At 42.0% G+C, this 19,890-nt stretch overlaps 1 protein-coding gene across 1 annotated transcript in view; it reads left to right on the forward strand.

Annotated features, from left to right (window-relative positions):
- Positions 1–19,890, forward strand: part of THSD7B (thrombospondin type 1 domain containing 7B) — a 296,164-nt gene that overhangs the window by 112,402 nt on the left and 163,872 nt on the right. The window contains exon 7 of the mRNA XM_054177216.1: positions 17,411–17,602. Coding sequence (XP_054033191.1) covers positions 17,411–17,602 — 192 coding nt within the window. The remainder of the gene's footprint in view (positions 1–17,410; positions 17,603–19,890) is intronic.

Genomic DNA, 19,890 nt, shown 5'->3' on the forward strand with positions numbered 1-19,890 from the left:
GAAAATATAATTGAACTTAAAGGATCATCTTGGCTTTTACAGTGTAGTATGGGCAGCCCAAAAGCCCACCTCCCCACTGCTTCAAGCATAGATTTCTACAGAACCACCCACCATCTGTTATTAAGTTCATGGGGGCTTACCAGTCCTGCTGGGTCATCACAGTTTCGCTGCAAAGAAGACTTTGTATTTTATATCACATGCACATTTGCAGTGATGAATGGAAACAATGCCCAGGATCAGGGACAGACTCAGATGCAGTGCCACAGGAGAAGTGGAAAGGTTGCACAGGTGGAGCTGGAAGCCCTATGAGGAGAGGCTGAGGGAGCTGGGATTGTTTAGCCTGGAGAGGAGAAGGATCAGGGGTGACCTCATTGCCCTCTACAACTACCTGAAAGGTGGTTGTAGACGGGAGGGGGTTGGTCTCTTCTCCCAGGCGGCCAGCACCAGAACAAGGGGACACAGTCTCAAGCTGCACCAGGGGAGTTTAGACTGGAAGTGAGGAGAAAGTTCTTCACTGAGAGAGTTGTTCGTCATTGGAATGGGCTGCCCAGGGAGGTGGTGGAGTCACCGTCCCTGGTGGTGTTCAAGAGGAGACTGGACGTGGCACTTGGTGCCATGGTCTAGTCATGAGGTCTGTTGGGACAGGTTGGACTTGATGATCCTTGGGGTCTCTTCCAACCTTAGCTATACTGTGATACTGGAAGTGACTTTGCCCCTCCAGCAAAGCACCCTGAGCATCCCTGCCCTGACTCCCCAGGTGAGCAGGACATGCAGGTGGCTGCTCCAGGCTTGAGGTACACAGAGTCTGCGCCCCACTGAAGATGCATCCAGTGTGGGAACGTGTGCTGAGGAGCGAGCGGTCTCCATCCTGCAGCCATGACAGCTTCATTTTTTTTCAAATATCTTTCTTGAATTTAGCTATTTTAAGTACTATAGACTAAGATAATTATTTCATGAAGTAATATTATCTGCAAATTAACCTTGGATCTTTGCAGAGGTTCAGAAGGAGTGAGATAAGGAATTTTATCACAAATTGCAGACTTCCTGGGTTTAACGTAAAGGCCGTGGCAAGTCATACATTTAAACTGCGTTTAAGTAGTAAAGACCAGAATATCAAAGTCTAAAAAGCAATAAACATTAATTTATTCAGAAAGTTTTTATATTTTCTTTCCAGCTTCTGTGTTCTTTTCTCACACTGTCATTTAATGAGGTTATAGTCTGATTAAAGTAAAACAAAAAAAAAAAAAATAATAAAAGCACAGAATGTTTTATTTCAGTAGATAAAAACGTAGCTTCTGCAATAGATCAGCTTGCCCCACGTAGTTGGAGCTGGTTGTACAATTTTCCCTTCGTTCAGCATGGCTGCCAGACTAATGGATTTGGGGGGAAAACCTCCCCCTTGTAGAGAGTTTCAGTTGAAATCCATATTTTCATTTTCAGTGACAACTAATACATTTCCTGTAATCCTTTTCAAATATTCACTGGCAGTATTCCCTGACATCTATTCTGAAGGTTAAGTGATTTAGGATTTATTTACTCTATACTGTGGGGGTCGGTCTCAATAAACAAATAAGCCCACATGGCCCCTTCATTGCCAGAGACCAGTTTGTATCTCAAGAACCCTATAGCACTGGTAGCACAAAGTTTTGGCTGGTTAATGAACTGTGGTTCTAAGGAGCCCAGGGTGAGGTGCTGGGTTGGAAAACTGCTTTTGCTGGTTGCAGAGCTCACTTGGGTATCGTTCCGTAGGGCTGCTTCGTGTAGCATAGATGCAGAAGGTTTTGGCTCTGTGTCCAGACTTTTTTATATATATTTTTTTTTAATAGGCTACAATTGGCATGAGTAAAGAGAAATAATTAAAATAATATTCCACAAGGTTTGCATTTTAGTACAGCAGATTGATTAAAATTGGATCTGCCTTTTCCTCTCTCTTGAGGACCATTGCTCGCTTCGTGGCTAATGAAGTGGAACAAGCACTGTGATCAATATTTATGGTGTCACTCTGGGCACCTGCAGTTCTTTCAACCCATCTTGCACTGGAATGGAGGTTTTTTAAGTCCAAGCTAATTAATGGCTAACTGTGCAACTTGATGAGAAGTCTGGAAAGACTGTTCTTAGTCCTGTTACTTCTGAGGGTCACTTGCAAAGATTTGTATCATTGATCAGAGAAAAGTAGAAACTTGATTTTACAGAATACAGAATTAACCAGGTTGGAAAATGTTGTCAAAGGCCTTGCTGAAGTCCAGGTAGACTACATCCACAGCCTTCCCCACATCCACCAGGCAAGTCATCTGAGCATAGAAGGAGATCAGGTTGGTCAGGCAGGACCTGCCCAGCCTACATCCATGCTGGCTGGGCCTCATCCCTTGGCCATCCTGTAAGTGCTGTGTGATTGCACTCAAGATGACCTGTTCCATAATCTTGCCTAGCACTGAGGTCAGGCTGACAGGTCTGTACTTCCCTGGCTCCTCCTTCCAACCCTCCTTCTGGATGGGCATTACATTGGCCATCACTTTGGGCACGCCAGTCATCTGGGACCTCTCCGGTGAGCCAGGACTGTTGAAAAATGATGGAAAGTGTCTTGGCCAGCTCATCTGCCAGCTCTCTCAGCACCTAGGGTGGATCCCATCCAGTCCCATGGATTTGTGGGGATCCAAGTGGATGAGCAGGTCTCTAACTACTTCCTCTTGAATTACAGGGGAACTATACTGCTCCCTGACTCCATCGGCCAGCTCAGGAGGCCAGTTGTCCTGAAGACAACCTATCTTGCTATTAAAAATTGGGGCAAAGAAGGTGTTAAGTACTTCTGCCATTTCCTCATCTTTTGTGACAATATTCTGCTCCATGTCCACTAAGGAGTGGAGGTTGTCCTTGCCCCTCCTTTTGCCATTAATATATGTATAAAAGCATTTTTTGTTGTCCTTCACAGCAGTGGCCAGTCTAAGCTCTAGATGGGCTTTTGCCCAGTGATGCACTTTTGGGCCATTCAGCTGTTGTGTGGTATCTCCCTGTGTTGGGAACAACCACCATTGGGGTATCAACTCTTACCACTGAACACACAAAGCCACGAGAAGATTCTTTCAGCTGGGTTTACAGACTTCTGCCCTACAGCTTTTCTTATTTTTATACTCCAGACTCTAAGAAAGGTTCCAGTAGCTGCCAGACATAGCACATATTTAACTCCAACATGAATACTGTAGAATTAGTGATCATCTGCACTTTTGTGTCTCGGGAACTGCTCCCAGCTGTGCCAGAATATTTTTATATGACTGCTCATGAAGTCCACAGACTGTGGCAGTGTTTTCTGTCCAAATCAGCCCTCCAGTTCTTTGTTCTACCATTCTCTCTCTCTCTCTTTTTTTTTATTCCTTCAAGGCTTTCCCAAAATAATAATATCATCTTTAAACTCATAGTGGGTAGATTCCTTGCAAACTTTGCCCATTCCTTGGCAGTGACAGTGGCTGGAGGCAGTCCAATGTAATTAGTAAGTATTTTGGAGGCTCTGTTTTGGCAGCCCTGTTAAATATGTGCAGTGAAAGCAGAATTAGTATAGGGCCTCATATTTTTTTTCTCATTAGAGCATCTCTGCAATCTGTAAGCTTATTTAATTGGAAATTAGCTGTTCTTATTAACACAGGAGATACCCTTTGGTCCAAATCCTGACATGGGATAAATGTATATAGTTCCCACTAGAGAGAACGAAAATGCAGGGTGGAAATTTGCCCTTTTGTGTCCATCGCAGTTCTCTGGGAGGAGAATTTCATTTTCTAGTAAAGGCAATAAATTTCTGCTGCTCAGATAAGTGACTACAGAGGTTCATCATCAGGATTTGAAGAAATAAGCCTCCTGAGAAGATGGATGATGACAGGGGGAGTAAGAGTTGTTATCCAATCATTTGTCATGGTCCAGAACATTAAGATATATGGGCAAAGACCCCAAAGCTGTGTAGAAGTTCTGTTTTCCAGCAGTCGGTTGGTAGGTAGTAACTTATCCTGTTCAGTCAGCCAGTATTACATGCTCTCTGAAAACTCATTTTGTTTGCATCTTTGTACACACAGCACATAACTGGCAACATCTTATATATTGCTGAGAAGTATTCTACGCATCATCAAAGTGTAGCCTCGTGATTGTTGAATATGGAGGCTTGCTTCCCTGGGGCTCAAGTAAACTCCCTTCTCTCCCTCTTCCATCCCACTCCAGGTGTTAACATTATCTGCTTTGCCTTTTTTGCTGTGATAGTGGTCTGCTCTGGGCTTTCTCCAGAGACTTTTCCCTCTGGCTGCCTTTCTGTGGTCCCCTGCTTTACAGTGGTTTCCTTCTAGTTCTTCCCGTCTCAGAGTTTCAAAACAATGTAGCAGCCATACGGTGCAGTGTCAGCTAGTGAAAAACTGGATTAAACATTCATGGCTGTAGGAGTGCTTGTTAGCATATATGTATTAATTCAACACTTCCTGCTGGTTTTCAATATGTTGGGAGGTTATGTTACCAGTAAGGTGACTTTAAAGTCTGTGGTGGAATACATTTCAACTAACTGCTTGAGAGCAGGTAAAAGTCTTGCTTGGCTTACCTAGTTTCTAAAAAAGCCTTTCCTCTTACTTTTTAGCAAGTCATTCCTCTCTAAACCAAATTTGTTTGAGACCAGATTTCCAAAGGATTGTGTTAGTTTCTGGCTCAGCAGCTGAGATAGATGATCTTGAAAAATCACCTTAATGTAGGAGACAACATCATAGTTTGCATGGTAAACTACTCTCTCCTTTGCTGCTTGTTGCTGGGAAGCTGCACAAAGATGAGGTTTGCTTTGTCTCATCTGGGCTTGCCCATGGCACAGAAGCTCAGTAGCCTAAATTTGGTCAGCTGAGTCTGTGAAAGCTTGATGTCGTGCATGGAGTACTTCTAAACTCTAGGAAGTCCTCCAGAACAGCAGCTGCATGCTGGAGTTGAAATTTGTCCTTTGTGCCTTTCTCCAGCCTGGTCTGGTATTCCGTGGTCAAGAAACCTTAACTGGTTCAATGTTTTTTGTTCCCTTGCATTTCTCTCTTGCACCTGACTCAGGATGATCTATCTGACCACTGCTGATTCACCAGCAGAGGATTTTTTACTGTAGTTCAACTTGACAAGGGTTTAGCTGTGAAAGTCTCAGGCTTATTCCTCAGTGGTGGCCTATAAGCCTTATGTGATGGGACAGTAACACTCGAAATATCACAGCGTTGGCGCTCCTCAGATGTTTTTCAAACAGAAAAGCCCGAGTTCAGGGGCTGACAACAGTGCTTGCTGTTGGATTTCAGAATTCCCCTGGTGTGATCATATTGATGCCTGTGGAAGTTGAGATGGCATGTTCTGACTCCAGGAGGATGGTGGGTGGTGGACTTCATGGATTTGAGAGCCCCGTTTGGACCATATCTGGCTGCATGTCTTCAGGTGTTCAGGTTTTTGGTCTCGGGGTGTTCTGCAAACTGGCTGTGGTGGGGAAATCTGCTCCTATGGGTTTGGGAGCCATCAAACATCATGTGGTCCTGTTTCCAGGGAAGTAAAATGCAATTTTTTCTAAGTGCCAGCCATGTAATTACAGCAGTAATAATAGCTATCATTTTTGATGCCTCAGTGCCAAACGTAAAGGTCATTAAGTTCTCTCCGTTACGTTTTCAGAGTAGTCTGTTCTGCTGCTTTTTCCCTATTTGTGCCTTATCTGCGGTTGAACAATTACCAGAAATGTGATGAGGACATCATACACAGAAAGTGATCCCCTTGTCTTTTTTCCCAATGACTCTGAGGTGCGTGTGAGCGGCTGTTATCTCAACTACTAATCAGTGAAGCTGGAGCTAATGTGCTTGGTGACCTTTGGAAGAGAAAGGAGGTTGTGCCAATATTATGCTTGCAGTTTGAGTCAACTTTTGCACTTTGTCATGTATTTTATTGCATGAGCTGCTCCCTTGCTGACTGTTGTTGCCACATCTTTTAGTATTATATCATCTAATTTAAGACATGTCCAAAATTTGTCTTGTATGTTAGTTGTAGTGTTTTGATTGGCTGGCTATCATTGGTGTTGCCTGATAACCCCTGGCATCCTGGCTTGCATCAGAAATAGTGTGGCCAGCAGGAGCAGGGAAGTCATTGTGCCCCTGTACTCAGCACTGGTTAGGCCACACCTTGAGGACTGTGTCCAGTTCTGGACCCCTCAGTTTAGGAAGGACATTGAGACTCTTGAATGTGTCCACAGAAGGGCAATGAGGCTGGTGAGAGGCCTCAAGCACAAGCCCTATGAAGAAAGGGTGAGGGAGCTGGGATTGTTTAGCCTGGAGAAGAGGAGGCTCAGGGAGACATTATTGCTGTCTGCAACTACCTGAAGGGAGGTTGCAGCCAGGAGGGAAACCAGCACCAGAACAAGAGGACATAGTCTCAAACTGTGCCAGGGGAAGTTTAGACTCCAGTTGAGGAGAAAGTTCTTCACAGAGAGAGTCGTTGGCCATTGGAATGGGCTGCCCAGGGAGGTGGTGGAGTCACCATCCCTGGAGATGTTCAAGAGGGGATTGGATGTGGCACTTGAAGCTACAGTTTAGTAGTCATGAGGTTTTGGGTGACAGGTTGGACTTGATGATCTTTGAGGTCTTTTCCAACCTTTATGATTCTATGATTCTGATCTTTATGGTCTAAATTTCTTCTGTGCTTTCACCTGTTCATACTTCATTTAGTTTAAAGTTGCCCTGCATAACTGTACACTCCCCAGTTTAGCAAAGTCAATGGGATTTTTGCCACCAAATTAGACCCCGCTTACAGAAGAAGCCTGTGGGTAAGCAAAGATTATTCTCTAGCACTTCCCTTCTCTAATTTTATAGTACTTAGGAGACTGATGGATGGCACACTCAATTATTCAGCACCTATCAAGATTTTGCTTACAACATCTGGACAAGGCTAGAATTACCTACTTTTTTTCCCAAATACATAAAATAGAATTCTGCTACATTAAACCACAAACTTTAAAAAAAAAAAAAAGAAGGCATATACAGTTGCTTAACCAGCCCTTTTAATGAAATGAGGTTTGAATTGAAATTTTAAGTATGCATGAAGACAGTAAGATACCACTTGCAGTGTTAGGATTTCAATAATGTATGGAATTAGCAGAGCTTTATTCTAGTTCTGTGCCTGCATGCCCTCCATAGAGTAAAAGTTGTAATAAATACAAGTTCAAAGGTAAAATTTTATTGCTGCACAAGAGGAGGGAAAAAAAATAATAAATTAATGTAATCATGCTCATATATGTCATGAATTTTGAACAGTGTCTATTAGAAAGTTTGTCAAAATGTGCTTAGCTTGGAAAATACAGATTAACGCTGAAGGTTTTAATATTGTTTTTCTCCGTGTGCATATTCCTTGAGAATATAGGTGTAAAATAGCTCCTGCCGAAAGCAATTGTCATAAAGTGACACTTTCCCATTTTAATAGCTGAATAATCAGAACAGAAATACTTTCTGAGTTGTGGGGAAGTTATTGCTTTTTTTTCCACACGAAGAAATTTAGTGGTTGAAAACCGAATTTTATCCAGATATTCTCGAGTTTTCCTCTTTCGGTTCTTGTATCTCAAAAGTGCGCCCAAATGCCTCCTGACAGGCTTGACACTTCAGGGTGTTTAAAAAGGGGGTGGAGGGTGTTCATTTGATTTCTTTTACTGGTTCTGTGTTTTCCTTTAATCTAGTAGCAAAGCTAAATAGTAGTTCTCCAACAGGAGGTAGAAAACCTGTTAGGGAATGGCTGGTTGCTATCCGTCCGGGCTTTTTACAGTTCCTACATCTGTTTTTTCCTGCTTTAGAGCAAATAAGGGGAAGGTCAGCATGGGAGAAAAGCTGCTGGCATAGGTGCCTCTGAACTCAGCCACCAACATTTTTCTGAACTGCCACCTCACCACGTGGTCCTGGCTTCAGTCATGCTAAGAAAGCCCCATCTTGATGTAATGTTGATATCAAAGTTCATAATTTCTCCTATACTTTCCTCACTTACCCTCCCGTTACTTTGTCCTCTATCTTTCTGTGAGCAGAGGCTCTACCCTGAGAACATCACCAAAGCATGGGTAGTGGCTTTTCTTAGTCTTTTTAACACAGTCTTCAGGTTTTAGCTTCCACTGAATTTGGAGAAAGTTGGAAGCTGTAGGTGCGTATACACCTACCTTGCTTTAAGTGAGGGGGTCAGGGTCTTGTTTAGTAACAACAGTCCAGCTCAGGTTGTAGCAAAGTCTCAAGTCAGCTGCCGTGGCTCAACTCATCCATATGTTCAAACTCTGAAAGTTCATGGTGGTGCAGGCTTAGTGTAACCCACTGAAGCAGAGATTTCTTAGGCATGTGGTGTTTGTCTTGTGGTGGATGATGCTTTGCTCTGGGACACCTTATTTCCCAGGCTGGGATGATCATACTGGCCAGCACTCTGAGAATGCTTCATCTTGCTGTGTAAACATTCAAGCAGCTGTATCCATCTCCATCCAAACCCTAGAGAGATTCGGTGTTTCATGGGAAATAGTTTCATCAGCTGAGAAAAAAGGAAGGGCACGTGCTATCTGATCTGGACCAGTCACACTGAGAACAAGCCCCAGGCAGAGCTTTATTTCAAAGAGGAGTAATATACATCGGGTTTTTTTTCTGATGCACTAGCAGATCTGTTATTTGTCACCTTTTAATTACAACACCCAAATACAAAGTTCTGTGTAAGAAGCGAGGAGAATTTCCCCAGTAAGGAGCCTAGGCACAGTTACCAGCTTTTAGATACTTTCATTATTTTTTTTTTAAATGGTTTTGAGACCATATTGTGAATAACAGGCAAAGACAGTGATAGAATTCCATCCCACAAACAACAGCTGTGACCTTTAGATCTATGTAAACTTTTTGTAGACAGAAAATAACAAGAAACTTCTAAAGAAGCCTTCCACACTTTAGGTCATCAGAAATGATTCCTGCTTTTAAATCCTGTTAATGACAGTGTAGGCAAGTTGTGAGCAGGACAAGGCTGCTGTTACAATACAATCGGTGAACCAGTTCCAGAGGGTGGAGTGGTTTAGAGACCAAATGCACTTTAAATGGCACCAGAGGAATGATGCACTGCTGACTGAAAATGTAGGCATTGTTATTAATGATGTAATTAAAGTTCCACCTCATGGGCAAAGTGGAAGCACACAGAAAGTATTATTAATATTGTGTTTCCTACATTTGATTTATCCTCGCTTTAAGTACTAAATGATCTATGCAAAATACAGTGAAAATTAAACACTCCTTCTGAAATTCACAACTTTATTATGTAAAAGTGGTTCAGGGATGGGTCAGGGTACATTAGCCAGAAGTAACTTCACCCATCTGAAAAATCTCTTGTGCAGTCTGGATGCATACTTGATACTTGGCAAAACGGGGGTGTGCACTCAATAACCAAACATGATGGTTGCAATTTGCATTGCCTTTGTCAAGAGCACACTTCAGCCATTCATTCGTATCCTAGGCTGATGATCACCTATGTTACTGGGTGAGTTTTCTTCTTTACTGCAACCTTTTGAAAGTTACCAAACAGAACATCTTAACACCACTGTGCTCTGAGTGTTGTGGATCAAAGACAAAATTGGAAATGAAACTACTACTGTTAGTAGTAATAGTAAAAATAAAAACTAGCCTGGAGTTTGCTCTGGCGAATTCTGAACAATTCCTGATAGACTGTAGAACTTCTCAGAGTCGCTCTATGGGATTAGGCCAGACTCTGCATCTGAACTAGAGCACATTTTTGTGTTAACTGCTTCTAAATGAGCACTTAGTTTTAAGTAGTTGGCATAAATCTAATTTTAATTTACTGTTTTCATTTTCTTTTGCATTGATCCTCTTTTTGTAGAGATTCAATTGCAGGCTTGGAGAAGGATGTTTTTCAAAGAGTCCAGATGGTATTTGCAATTATTTATTATCATTAGCATTCACTGTATCTGAAAACAAGACTTTTGCCAACTCAGATAAACCTCATCTGCTGCACTATTGTTTACAATTTTTCAGTGTCTTATGTTAATACAAACTCCTCTTTGGGCAGTTTCTGGGGCTAGGAGAGAAGTCTGCTCTTGCTCTCTATGTAGTAAATTGCTGACTTATTTTGGGAATATCACTTGGATAACAGTCTGTCATAGCCTTTTGATGGCCACAAGCAAAGCCAGCAAGATGTGTCATTCTTAAAAGGAGCACAATCAGACCAAAAGTCATAATAATCAAAGCAGTAGGTATAAAAGCATTGCATTTTTACACGTGTGCACATGCAGGTTTTTTGGGGGGTAACTTACTGTGTGAGAGCGTGATTACTGCAGGTTGCACTTTGTAATACGTCCCTTAAAAGTTGGTGGTTGGGGGGGGGGGTTTTGAGTTTTGAGTGTGAAAGTGACACCTCAGGTCTGCAAAAATGGAAGGCTTAGAAATTTATGGTTGTGATGCAGTGGGAATAAAATGCCACCTTCTTTATTTTAAATTAAAATGCTTGAATTCCTCCACTAAAATTGTTCTGCCCCACTGCACAGATAGATAAGTTGAAGTGGACTCTAGACACTCTTGGAAAAGTCTACTTGTAATTGTTGATTTTTTCTTTTTCTTGCAGTTTTGGGAAAATTGTATGTTTTATATTTGAATAGATTTGACTTATTTGTGGAATTGTCTTCTACAGTAGTTTGCTCTGATTAGCATTTGGAACAAAGCAGCACGGAGAAGAAAATAGAGGGACACCTGTTTCAATTATACTACAGCACCAATTTCAACAATAAATCTTAATTGTAATTGGTCTTGATCAACCCACCTGTGTTCATTCTCTCTTTCACAGCAAGAAGGGGTAGTGGAGAGAAAAGGGAAAAGTGTGAAGAGAGGAAAAAAAATCCAGAGCACCGATATGGATTATGTCTAGTTCTTATACTCTGTGTTTTCAGATTGCCATACCTTGTTAATTATTAAGAGCCTGATTTTCTATGCTCTTCTCTGGGAATACAGTAAACCCATGTTTACTTTCAGCTGGCACGTGAGCTATTTCTCTTAATTCAGGAGCTGGTGTGCAAACAGCCACAATGTGGAATTAATTCTGCTTTTACACCCAAGCCCAGCAGGTGAATGTGTAGCAAATTCCTTTAAATGACTAGTTGTCTCTCTGTGTGGGATAGGAAATACATTGGAACCAATCTCTTCTGTAGGTAACCTCATACAGCTGTACTATTTATTATTGTTTTTAACCTTGAGACTGGTAGCTGCTGTATAGTACTCCATAGAGATGTACTGGGATGATCTCTGCAGCCTTGGCAGCTGCCTGCTGGTGTGCCTCCTCCTGTGCTTGCTTTCTGGGAGCTTCCTTAGAGTCACAAATAAATTTTCTTATGAGCATTTACATGAACAGGGAAAACAGTTGTGTATAAAGAGCCCAAATTGCAGTAGAGGGTGTATCGGAAAAGAGAAGATACTTTCTCATGTTCTTCATCATGTTTTAATCATAACCTCTGTAATGATCACCTGGACTTCGGTAAGGGACAGAATTGTGCCCAGTGATGCAGGGATTTGGGCAAGACTTGTAGATTATGGGGATTTCATAACATATTTCCAGACATGCTGTTTCCTTATCACATTTGTTCTCATTCCTTCTGTCTGCTTTTCACACTTTGTCATCTTACTTTCCTTTCTTCCCTATTCTCCTGAGTTGTTATTCCCTTCTTTCCTTCATTGTGGATTATATAGTTAAAAATGTTCTTCCTTGGTTTTCATAGTTGCATTTTAATTACGTCTTTTGACTCAAATCCTCAATGATTGCCTCATCTATTCTGGGTTTTGTTTTTCTGAGCATGATCCTGGTTGTGTTTATTTCCTCTTTTCCATTGTGAATGGCTTGTTCTTCTTCACTGCTTCATCTTTTTTCATGATAGATCCTCACCTCCATTTGTCTTCATTGCTATTGCATTCCTCTTCTCTGCTGTGGGGCTCTGATAATAGTGATGGACCACTGCAATTAAATTTATTCCATACGCCACTGCTTTCCCTGACAAACTGACACTGCTCTTCTCCAACGTTCTTACCTGTTGACTGCATTAAGAAAAGTCAACCACGAGCCAGGGATTTCAGTGAAGTGTGACATTGGTCTCCCGGTGACAGCTGAGCATGGCAAGCACTCCGGATGCTTTAAGGCATTTCTAAGACTGGTTGTGCAACACAGAGAAACAAAACCCATGATACTGTGATGAGATGAACATGCTCAAAATGGTTATAAGATTGTTTTTTTTCCCATTGTTGTTTGATTGTTATTGCTTTTAAATGTAATGTTTTCGTTAGCCGATGAGATGCCTAGGCCAAGATATTGTCAGCAGACAGCTTTCTCTGAGTACAATTGCCGTTAGCAAACTGGCATACAGTCAATAGGAATTCTTCTGAATTTACTGCTGCCTGTTGACATCTTATTCTGTTACAGGCAAGTATTTAATCAAAGTTTATTGTCATTCTTTTCTGAGATTTAAGTGGGACATAAAATTTTATGATACGTATAGTATTTTAGATGACAGCTTCATTATTTCCACTGAATAATTTGAAATGCTACAAGGAGAAATATTGATGTCAAACTGGTAATTGTTATTAAATATGCAGCATTGTTGCAGCAGTCATTTGTGCAAAAAAAAAATAAATTTTCTGAACTTCCAGTTAGCAATGCAGGAACAGTCTGAAATGCAGTTCCTTCATCTCAAGCCATTCCCCAGCATGGAGGTTGCTGAAGTCTCCACACAGGTGTACAAACCTGAAATCTTCAAAGACATTTTGCAGGTTTTCCATTTCAAAAATGAGGGTGGTATGGTGGTGAATGCCAAAGGGAGGATATTCAGTTTGTTATTGAGTTGATCTTTCTATTTGTGCTGCCTGATGGGACTAGTGTTTTTGCTGCTTTAGTCATATCCTGTCCAGTGGACATTGGCCTTTTCTGGAGCCAGGAGGGATGTCTATGACAGGAGTAATTAAACTGTGTCATAGGAGATAGGTACACAGGTCACTGGGAAGAATGAGACTAATACACCAGAGCTGCAAGGCATTATGTAAAATAGACAGATGCAATTAAATATTGAAGTGATTCAGAATGCAACATCTCTGTTGATTCAATGCCTCACCATGGAGTGTGTTATTCAGGGCTGTGGGAATGTCTTCCTCCTTTTAGAGCAGAAAAGACAATAAGAAAATTGCTACATTGCTGGGAAAGCCAAGGTCGTTAGTTCAAGGTGGGTCTTATGTCATTCCTTATTTTGTTTCCTTTGTTTGGAAGAATTTAATTTGCTTTTAAGTGAATCAAAAATTCCACTCCGAATTGCACTTCTCCATGTAGCTTCTCTGTTACCTTGCTCAAGAATTCAAAATGAGGGACCAGTGCATTAGCTAATGATCAACCTTATTAGCAAATATATTTACAAAAATGCCATGCTTATCTTTTCTTCTGCAGTTATTGCACCTTGACATTGGAAGAAAATGGATTAAGTCTCTCCTGATATCTGGCAAATATAGCCTGGGAATTTAGCTTTAACCACCGTACTAGTCAAGTGCAAGGCAATGGGTTAAAAACATGCCATTAGAGTTGGTCAGGATTGTTGCAGTGAAACATTTTGAATAGAAAACTCTAATATTTTTCTCAACTAAAACTTTGGGTTTTTTTGTAGCAAAGCATGCATTCCAGAAAGCTGAGAAGAAAAACTATGCTTAAGACATGAAAGAGATAATTGCACGTCCCTTGATGAGCACTTTGCCAGCTCCCTTAGTACCCTTGAGTGGTTGCCATCCAACCCCACAGCCTTGTGTGTGCAAAGATTATAGAAAGGCCTAGAAAGATTAATTCAAGTATCTGAGATAAAAATTAAACCATCAAGGTACTGGGTGAACAGTTTGGAAGCTCTGGAGAATTTAATATGCCCTGTAAAACCGTGACAGTGCACAAAGTACACTTCAGATGTATCCTGTACCAGTATTTTTCATGGAAAATGAAAGATTATTACCTCCCTTTGTAGTATAGAACAGTTTTCTGAGAATTCTCTGCCAGGCAGCTGGTACAGAAGAACATTCCCCTTCCTCAGTAATACAAGCCAGTAATTAAACCTGAACACAGCGAAGAGAGCTATAAAGTAAATCAAAGTGAGTGTTGAATTGTACCTTCATGCACCGGGTGGTAAACTCTTTATAACAAAACCGCAAAGGTTCTTTTCTTTGCTGAGGAACCGTGAATTGCAGCCTCTTGTTTGCAGCAGTACTGTTGCTGTCACCTGCTGTAAATCCAGCCTGAAAGGAAACCACAGAGGGAAGAAGCTGGAAGCACATTTTGCTCCTTTGCCTCCTTTCCCCACAGGGTGCTCACTAGGACTCGTAGGTGGAGGAAGACTTGGTGACGTGGCACTTGGTGCCATGGTCTAGTCATGAGGTCTGTGGTGACAGGTTGGACTCGATGATCTCTGAGGTGTCTTCCAACCTTTGTGATACTGTGACCTTGAAGGTCTTCTCCAACCATTGTGATTCTGTTAAACCATCACACCACCCCAAAGCAGATCCAAGTGTTAAATCGTGTGCTGTGTGGAATGGCTTGGTCTTTGCAAAGACAGATAATCACAGAGTGGTAGGGGTTGGAAGGAACCTCTGAAGATCATCTAGTCCAACCCACCTGCTAAAGCAGGTTTACCTAGAGCAGGTTGCACAGGATTGTGTCCAGACAAATCAGAGGAAAGGCTCTCCTGGCTTTCAACTAGTAGGGTTTTCTCAAATAGTTACATATCTAGCACGGTCTGATTGGAGAAAAAAAATCCACAGTTTGGTGAACTTTAAGGCACTCTCCTGCCATAAGTCCATATATAATGAAGGTAGCCTCTTACAAGGATGGAGGAGTGAGGGACATGCTTGCAGGCCAAGTGTCCCATCTCATCTGTTCTCATTCAGAAACCTGCCACTGACTGTTTGCATGCTGCTTTGTGAGTGTCAGTGATGGAAGATGGGGATGGATGTTTTGCCCTACTTCACCAAAGCAAATAATCTCTTGATACTACTGTACCATTGACTCCTAAAATCACGCCTGCCCGGGATCTCCTTATGTTATCGGCTGCCATACAGACAAGCTGTCAAAATGTTAGCAGGCATTTTGACACTGAAAGGACTCAGGAAGGCAGCTGGAATGAGGCATCTAGGTTTATTCGGTGGGTTTTAATTTATTTATTTTTTCTCTAAAGATACTTCTCAGCATTATGGGAGCATCCACTGCAGCAGTGGTGATAATGGGCTAGTTGAAGTGAATGATGGATTAAGCTGGGTTTGCAGGCGTGCCAAGCACAGTACAGGAGGATGGGAGCTGTCTGTGAGGAGGTTGTTGGTCTCCATTTTCTTACCGAACAGACTTAAAATCGTGGTTGCAAAGCCTGTGCATACTGAGCCTTTCCTGATGAGCACAGGTGTATGCAAGGGAAAGGGAATATAAAAAGAGAGTATTTTAAAGCATGTATTGCAGTCTGATTGCCTGCTAGATTCTCCGTTACTTCTCATGATATGCTTGAAAAGTTTTATTTGTGCCTTGGGGGCGATGAGCCTGTCTTCATTTAGGGATGCAACCACAGATAATGCCACCAGGCTATTGACAGCTTTATGCGCTCCTGCTAGCGCCTGCCTCTCTTATTTACTCACTCATAGAAGTGTTGTCTTGCAGAAGCAATAGGGTTTTCTACCCTCCCAGTTATAATTGCATCGTGGGCCACCTTGTTACAGAGCCTGCTCCCGTAGTGTGAGGTGAAGGAGCGAGTTGTTGCCATTATCAATTTTAATATTTTTTCCCCCTACGTATAATTGAGCTCAGTTAAGTCATTATGGTTGTTTCCTAGGTTCATAATTAAAGAACCCTCAAAGGAGAGTTTTGTACCTATTATAAGGGCAAAATGTTCAGTGTGAGCCTGTTGTTTATAAACAGCTAAATCTGAGCTTCCAGACATTTTGAATTTGTAGCTGAGAATTCTTGAGGGGTCCAGAAGCATTAAACGAGTGAATAGTGTAACAAAGCAGGGCAGTGAGGCTCGTGAAGGGCCTGGAGCACATGGCCTATGAAGAGCGTCTGGGAGCGCTGGCGTTGTTCAGTCTGGAGAAGAGGAGGCTGAGGGGAGACCTCATCGCTCTCTACAAGTACCTGAGAGGAGGGAGGCCCAGCCTCTTCTCCTTGGTGTCAAGAGACCAGACTAGAGGAAGTGGTTACAAGCTGCATTGGGGGAGTTTCAGGCTGGGTGCTTGGAATTATTTCTTCACAGAGAGGGTCATCAAACATTGGAACGTCAGCCCAAGGCAGTGGTTGAGTCACTGTCCCTGGAGGTGTTTAAGCAGCACGTAGACCTGGAGCTTAGGGACATGGTTTGGTGCTGGGTCCAGGGTTGGACTGGGTGATCTTTGAGGTTTCTTCCAAGCAGATGTGTTCTGTGAAACTCAGTCTTGTCTGTTCATTGCTTCAATGATCATTATGAAATGTTGGGTGTAATTCAGTACTTAAGGAGTTACATTTTAGGAGTTTTATGAATTAAAAATTCTTGTAAATGCTATGTAATTTCTCAAATTACTAGACACTTCCTTTGTAATTTTAGAAATAAAATTATATGTTACTTTGCTTCTTAAAAAGGATACTCCGCTTGATGTCCCTTTCACATGCTTTGTTTCGCTGCTCATTCTACCTGCTGTTCTTTTAGCTGGTAGGGTTTTTTCTCCACCCCCCCACCCCCCACCCCCAGTATCCTACCTTCTTTTTGAAAAGGGGTTTGGAAAGATGCTTCCCCACTAGAGGTGCACTTTGGTTCAGGTCCCTTGGTTTATCTCCAGCACAAAATACTTCTTCTTTGGCTGGCAGTGGTCCAACAGATCCATTAGTGTTCTATCTCCTAGTTTGGGAGTGAGAAGTAGTCAGAAATGGTATGTGGTTAGTTCTGGTGAGGTTCCGGAAGGACCAAAACATCTATTGGACACTTGTCTGACCTGCAGGCAGTAGAAAATTGTATTCTGTGGGGACCTGCACAATTCACATGGAGGAAAATAGGTTCTGAGGGTGGAGATTGCTGGAAAACACAGCGTAATTATAATCAGAATTGATGATAATTGGTATTACAGCCTTTTACTGATTTAATTATCTCATTCCTTGTGCCTACTTGCGTTATAAAGTGGACTGCAGCCAAGATGTCACACACAAAACTTGAGAAACATTCTTTCATTTTTCTTTTTTTTGCAGAAATATGTAAGTTAACTGTTTAAGTGTTGTATTTTGAAGCCTGAAGCCTAACCATGTTTTCTTTAGCAGTGTATTCTTTCACAGGCAGGTGAACTTGTGATGTAAGTTAGTGTTTGATGCAGGCTGTGGATATTGAACCAAGCTGATCCTTCCCTCATGTCTTGTCTTGGCTTGTTTGCTCCAGGTGAAGAAGTACCACATCACCTCTGCTCAGAGGTGCCCCGTCCTGACGTCATGGCTTGTGAAATCCCATGTGCAACAGACTGTGTGATCAGTGAGTGGTCCCCATGGTCGCCATGTTCCCACTCATGCTCCAGTAAAAACGCCGAGGGCAGTCAAAGCAGGAGTAGGTCCATCTTGGCCCTTCCAGCTGAGGGTGAGTGGTAAACATTTTTGGATTAATCACTGCTTGTTTGTTTAATGACTTAACTTGCATTTCCCAGGCAAACTGTGTTTAGATTGGAGCCAACCCCAGTACTCTAGCAGTGAGGAATAATACTTAACACTTGTCTGTACTTCATGCCTAGCAAGTAAAATATCTTTATGGGCTTTGGTTAATGCATGTGTCACTTAGAGAAAATCTGTCACAGTTCAAAATTATTTACTTCAGCCTATGAATTCTTGTCAATTGAAGGCCAGGCTAGGGGTGAATTTACTTCAGGAGAGCTACATCCTATACTAATGAAATTGCTTCATGACACAAACCCATCACCCAAGTGTCTTTATATAGGAACATATTGATACCAATTTAGAAAACAGCAGTGAGCTGTGAAAAATGAGTAAACAGAAGAGGACCTGTTTACCTTATTAATGCAGACCTGGGATGTATTGACCTTGTTTAGCTATTGAAGTAAGTAAATAGCTTTTGATGAACATATATAATTTCCTCTGGATCTTCATGGACACATCACATATCTGGATTTTTACACAGCAACATCAGTGATACAATTATTTGCAGAAACTATTTCATACCAGAAGTGTAGTTTTCTAACTGCCGTTACTCATATGGTAATTCATTTATATGTTGATCTGTCACACAGGATTTGAAAGGTGTCTCATCAAGTGCATAAAAATTCATAAACCCTGTACAGGTCTAAAAGACTAAAGCCTTGTTGACACGATAAGACTGTCTACTGTTGTCAGTACTATGTGCAGCTAATGCAACAGCAAAACACTTTCAGATGCAAATCTCATGTAGGACTCTGTTAAGTGCTCTTTTGGAAATTATCATTAAACCCACCCACTGTTTCTGGGGCACTGTAAGGACTTGCAATCTCTTACTTGTGTGAATGGTCTGTATTCACATAAACATCCTTATAGGCACTTGGGAAAAATTGGGACCCTTCAGGATGAAAACTGCTATATAATTGGCAATTAAATAATAATAACTACTGCTAAAAAAAGTCTATGGGCTAGAGAGCAATCAAAATGGGGAAAAAAAAAAAGTTAGCTTCATGTTTTCCATGGAAGTAATGGATTGCAAATCACAAATAAACAAGGAACTATGAAAGTGAAGTGTTGAGGAAGTGAATTCTTGGTCATCTCAACCTGAAATACATGAAACAAAAACTGACGTGCTTTGAACTGAACACTTGACATTTCTGAGGAAGGAGTAATCAACTGTTAAAGTCAAATGTCCCAACTTGTGGTGTATGTTTTTAGCAATGGTGATACGCAGACACACATCTCCATATGGATAATCAGTGATTGGTCTGACCTTGTGGAGACTGGGCGAGAATTTAATACCGCTATCACTGCAATACTAAGGCAATGTTGTTACCTGTTTTCTCCTGCTCTTTCATACCAAGCTCACAGCTGAGTCACCAACTTCTACAGAGCTCTGCTACCTTTACAAGGGACATTTTGTTTGTCCTCTATCAGCTGAGGCAATGTTAACTGTGGACGCCATCTCACAGGCCGACTTTAATTAAAACCCTTGAGTCATAGTATCATAGTATCAGTCAGGGTTGGAAGGGACCACAAGGATCATCTAGTTCCAACCCCCCTGCCATGGGCAGAGACACCCCACACTAGATCAGGCCGGCCAGAGCCTCATCCAGCCTGGTCTTAAACACCTCCAGGGACGGCATCTCAACCACCTCCCTGGACAACCCATTCCAGGGCTTCACCACTCTCATGGTGAAGAACTTCCTCCTCACATCCAGCCTGAATCTCCCCACCTCCAGCTTCATTCCATTCCCCCTAGTCCTCTCACTACCTGATATCCTGAGAAGTCCCTCCCCAGCCTTCTTGTAGGCCCCCTTCAGATGCTGGAAGGCCACAATTAGGTCACCTCAGAGCCTTCTCAATTTCTCCAAGGTGTTCATCACCTCCCAAAGTATGATAACCAGGAAGGTGTTGATGAAAGTAGAGGGTCTTGGTTTGAAACAGGTTTTAAAAGGTATTTCTTTACTCGGCAAACCTCTGAAACATGGTCCTGTGGAGGCAGGGAACCTCAGCAGGTTTAAAATGGATTAAATGGATGAACACCAGGTGCATAACAAGTCTGTAAATGGCTAGGCAGTGGTATGCTTTTCTGCTTTCCTTGTACAAAAGTTGGCAATGAGCTGCAGAAAGTGGCCAGATTCTTGTGCTTTTTATAAACTGCATCTCCTGCTTGTCATTCTGCAGGCAGACCATGGACCTTGGGGCATGCCTTATTAT

This window comes from Dryobates pubescens, chromosome 2 (assembly GCF_014839835.1).
Source record: "Dryobates pubescens isolate bDryPub1 chromosome 2, bDryPub1.pri, whole genome shotgun sequence".
NCBI lineage: Eukaryota > Metazoa > Chordata > Aves > Piciformes > Picidae > Dryobates > Dryobates pubescens.